This window comes from Choloepus didactylus, chromosome 6, assembly GCF_015220235.1.
Source record: "Choloepus didactylus isolate mChoDid1 chromosome 6, mChoDid1.pri, whole genome shotgun sequence".
Lineage (NCBI taxonomy): Eukaryota > Metazoa > Chordata > Mammalia > Pilosa > Megalonychidae > Choloepus > Choloepus didactylus.
The window spans coordinates 3,664,843-3,669,360 of NC_051312.1; the positions used below are offsets into that span (position 1 = coordinate 3,664,843).

The 4,518-nt window shown below is 48.7% G+C and overlaps 1 protein-coding gene across 1 annotated transcript; it reads right to left on the reverse strand.

Moving 5' to 3' along the window:
* Window positions 1-3,088: 3,088 nt before the first annotated feature.
* Window positions 3,089-4,161, reverse strand: LOC119536552 (mas-related G-protein coupled receptor MRG-like). The gene is made up of 2 exons (XM_037839416.1): window positions 3,983-4,161; window positions 3,089-3,932 (listed from the first exon to the last, which is right to left on the reverse strand). The coding sequence occupies exons 1-2, from the start codon at window positions 4,159-4,161 to the stop codon at window positions 3,089-3,091; spliced, it is 1,023 nt and encodes a 340-aa protein (XP_037695344.1).
* Between the last annotated feature and the right edge of the window lie 357 nt (window positions 4,162-4,518).

The window sequence follows — 4,518 nt, forward strand, 5'->3', positions numbered from 1 at the left end:
TGTTACAATTGACAATAGCACGTATTTATAATTGTAATATTAATTATGGTCCAGGGTTTAACTCGGGGTTCACTGTGTAGTGTACTTCCATGGACTTTTTTAAAGTTTTATTCTGTTAACCATATGCATAATCTAACATTTCACCATTTAATTTAGATATATATTTCAGTGCTGTTAATTATGTTCATAATGTTGTGCTACCATCACCACCATCCATTATTGAAACGTTTCCATCATTCCAAATAGGAACCCTGTACATTTAAAGTCTTAACTTCCCCTTCCCTATCCCCACCCCATCCTCTGGTAACCTGTATTCTAGATTCTGACTCTATGAATTCGTTTATTCTAATTATTTCAAACCAGTGAGACTGCACAATATTTTTTCTCCTGTGTCTGGCTTATCTCACTCAACATGACGTCTTCAGGGGTCATCCATGTTGTCACATGTATCAGGACTTCATTCCCTTTTACAGCTGAATAATATTCCATCATATGTATAGATCTCATTTTGTTTATCCATTCATCAGTTGATGGACACTTGGGTTGCTTCCATCTTTCGGTAATTGTGAATAATGCTGCTATGAATATCAGTGTGTACATATCTTTTTGAGTGCCTGCTTTCAGTTCTTTTGGGTATACACCTAGTAGTGGGTTTGCTGGGTCAGATAGTAATTCTATACTTAGCTTCCTGAGAAACTGCCAAACTGCCTTCCACAGCAGCTGCACCATTTTACATTCCCACCAGCAGTGAATGAGTGTTCCTAAATCTCCACATCCTCTCCAACACTTATTTTTCATTTCTTAATAGCTTCCATTCTAATGAGTGTGAAATGGTATCTCACTGTGGCTTTGATTTGCATTTCCCTGATTGCTAATCATGTTGAGCATCTTTTCTTGTATTTTCTGGCCATTTGTATATGTTCTTTTGCCCATTTTTTATTGGGTCATCTTTTTGTTGTTAAGTTGAAGGATTTCTTTATGTAATAGTATGGAGAGTTCTCATATGCCTCCCACACAGTGTTCTCTATCACTATGAACATCTTACATTGCTATGGTGCATTTATCACAATTAATGAACCAATATTGATTCATTATTATCATCTGAAGTCCATACTTCATTCATATTTCCTCAGTATCCCCCCCATGCCCATTTTCTGCTCCAAGATCCAGGACAACACATGGCATCCCATTTCATGTCTCCCCAGCAACTCTTGGCTGCCGCTGTTTCTCAGACGTTCCCTGTTTCTGATGACCTGGACAGTTTTGAGGAGTCCTGCTCAGGTATTTTACAGAATGTCCTCATGACTAGACTAGGATATTAGTTTTCGGAAGAAGACTCCAGAGGTGAAGTGTCACTGTCTTCCTTTCATACCAAGGCACCTGCTGTCCAGGTGCCTTATCACTGTTGATTTCACCTTGATCACCTGGATGAGGTGCTGCTTCTCAGGTTTCTCCACTGTAAAGTTGCTCTTTTCTCTTCCTTCCCATCCTGTCCTGTCAGGAAGTCACTAAACAATGTGCATTGTATTCTTTTAGATACTCAATATGCTCGGAATAACAACATTCCAAGAATTGCTTTCATCTAGACATTTCAATCTTTGCTTTAATATGTATTAAATTGTGTATCTAGAAGAACAGATTGTACATCATCTATCAACAGAGTTGATACATTTTACAAAACTTTCTTAGTCAACTAAGAAAATCATGAGTTCTTCAAGATAATCATGGCACAAGTTGCATTTTCCAACCAAGTAAAAAATGTTATAAATCAATTACGAAAACATTGGGGGGAACTCTCCAAAGACGTGACACTTAAATTTTAGTTATAAGATGGATACACACTAGAAAGCCAGAGATAATGAAAATGTGCTTGGAAACTGGCGTGATAGGTTCTTAGTTTTTCATTCCGCCAGATGACCTGTGCTGGCTGTAGTATGTGCAGGTAGTTTGCTATTTGCTGCAAAAACAGCTGGAAATGAGGAAGGCATGGCCCCTGCCCATCTGGGGGAAAAGCTACAATGAAGAGATCATAGAGGGAATACTTGCAGAGGATGGTCATTGCATCTAAGGAAAGAGGTGATGGGGAGAGAGTAAAGGGGCAGGGGTTCCGATGGGGCAGGTGGGAAAGGGGCTGTGAGGAGGTAAAAGTTGGGAAGGAGTGAAGGTTGCAAGTGGGAGGGGGCAGGGCCCACGTGAGGCCTCAGGCAGGGAAGGACCTGGTGCGCCAAGGAGGAGAGAGAAACCCGAGTGGGAATGACCTGGGATGGGGGCAGGCGGGTGCGCCGGCACTGACCGTCCAGGGTGCTGCCACCATCCTAAAGCCTGTGGGTTACACTAGCACCTGGGGCAGCCGGAGTATTCCAAGCGGGTGGCTTCTTGATGGGATAGGGGTAAAGAATTGATTGGAGGGGCTCCAGCTGAGCTTCTGAGCCCAGGGGCCAAGGTGCAGGGAAGTGGGCAAATCCGGGACCTACAGCCGGGGAGGAATTGGCAGGAGTGGCTGGATGGTGATGAGGGAACAGAGAGCACAGTTTGGAATCTGGAGAAGGCAAGGTGGAGCAGTTTGCAACAAAACCGTACCTTGGACCTGGATGTCCACTTTTAGGTCTATCAATAGTTAGCAAAAATAGAAATGACTTCATGATTCTGCTGTTATTTAATCATTTTCCTGCTTTTCTAGGAAGTGAAGGATGGGAACATTTAGGGTGTAAATGGGGGCTGGGGGACATCAGGTTCAGGGATGAGCAGAAGCCTCTGTCCAAGGAAGGGAGGGCAGAAGGAGACAGGCAGGAGGAGGCTGCGACCTTGAGAAGGGCAACTGGAGGGGGGTGTCGTGTCCCCTTTAGCAATCCTGAGCCCAGACAGGCCCAAGGGGGTCATCTCTGCTCCCTGTACCCTCTCTGGGAGCCTTTCCTCGGGGATTGGGAACACAGGAATCATCAGAGAGAGGAAGCCATTTCTCTCTCGGACTCTGATAGCAACATGGTTACTCCAAACACACAGGCAGGTGGTCAGTGATCCAGAGAACACAGCTAGCCTGCCCTTTGGAGGTTCCAGCATGTCCTCCCATCTTGCTCTCCTTGGGGTCTCACAGTTGGTGTGCTGGGCAGTCTGTGCATTCTACAGTTGAGCAGAGCTGCAGAGAAGGGGGTTCTCTGCTCCCAGCTCTGGGGCCAGCATCTCCCTGGGCTGCCACGTTGGGGATCATGTCCTTCCTCCCTGCCACCATCTCACTCATCAAGGCCCTCTGGAAAGCAATCATTAGGGATTCTCTTCCCTGCCTCTTCCCGAGGTACCCAGCGAAGAAGTAGAGGGCTGGGCGAGCAGTACTGACCACGCTGGACAGGAGCATCACGAGGTCCACAGTGAGGGCCACATGCTCTCTCTCTGGCAGGAGTATGGAGACGATGACAGGCAGGCCCCAGAGCAGAAACGAGGTCCCCACAGTGCGGACGACGTGGCACACCCCAGAGGCCCACCCCGGCTGCACACAGCACAGGTCCCTAGCCGTCAGAGCCAGGCTGGACACGCACATCACGGAGAAAACCAGCACATGAAATACCGCAAAGCCTTTGAGAAATCGGTCGCAGGCCAAGAACTCCATGAAAGCATCACAGACCTCACCTGTCAGGTGCAAGGTCAGGGCCAGGACCCAGATTATGGCACACACAACGGCAGAGGTGTGCTTTGGGCGTCGGCGTTGGCAGCAGGTGGGACAGAGGACACGGAGCAAGCTCTCCACACTCAGGGCTGTGAGGAGACACAGCCCCACTGTGTCGGAGAAACAGGAGATGGGTTCCAGGAGTGCAGCCCCCTGCCAGGCCACCTGGTGTTGCAGTGTTAGGAGCTTTCCCAACAGGATCAGAGTTATGCAGCAGAGGGTGATGATATCCGCGACGGCCAAATTCAGGATGTAGGTTGCATAGGGGCTGCTTCAGGCGTGAAAGCAGAGCAGCCAGAGGACCACGCCGTTGCCCGCCACCCCACAGGGGCGACCAGCACCGTGATGGGGCAGATGGCCTTCAGGAATGCAGGCCACCTGCACTCTGTGTTGTGCACTGCTACATATTCTGGGGTTCCCGCCCCGTTGTCCCAATACAGGGTCCGAGGCAAGGGTGTGGGAAGGAGGTCCATGGAGGGCTGGCCTTGCTGTGTCGGCATGTCTGTCCTCTGAAAACAAAGGGCTGGTACCAAAGATCTGGTGGGAGTCGGGACGGCCTTCCACCCTCAGGGGCTCCTGCTTGGGGCTCCCAGAATCTCGGCTGGATTTGCCCTCTGGCTCCCCAACTCCCACCCCCACCAGTCACTTTACATCCCTGGTGCTCCAAGTGATGTTCAAGGTCTGCTGTTTGTGTATGTTTCCCGGGGCTTCTGTAAGGTTGCCCTCATGGATGGTTTTCCAGCCTGTCCTATAGTGACACTGTTTAGGTGGGAGGTGGGGGTGACTCTTTGTACCCTGAGATTTTCAAGACCCTGTGAGTCCTCAGTGTGGCATGAAGGATATGCTCCCAGCCTCTC

Excerpts from the sequence above, each read along its gene's own strand:
- LOC119536552 (XM_037839416.1), bottom strand. The coding sequence starts at position 4,161 with ATGCCGACACAGCAAGGCCAGCCCTCCATGGACCTCCTTCCCACACCC. Across the intron at positions 3,933-3,982 it reads GTGCTGGTCGCCCCTGTGGG|CAGCCCCTATGCAACCTACA; the intron begins GTGGCGGGCAAC and ends TCACGCCTGAAG.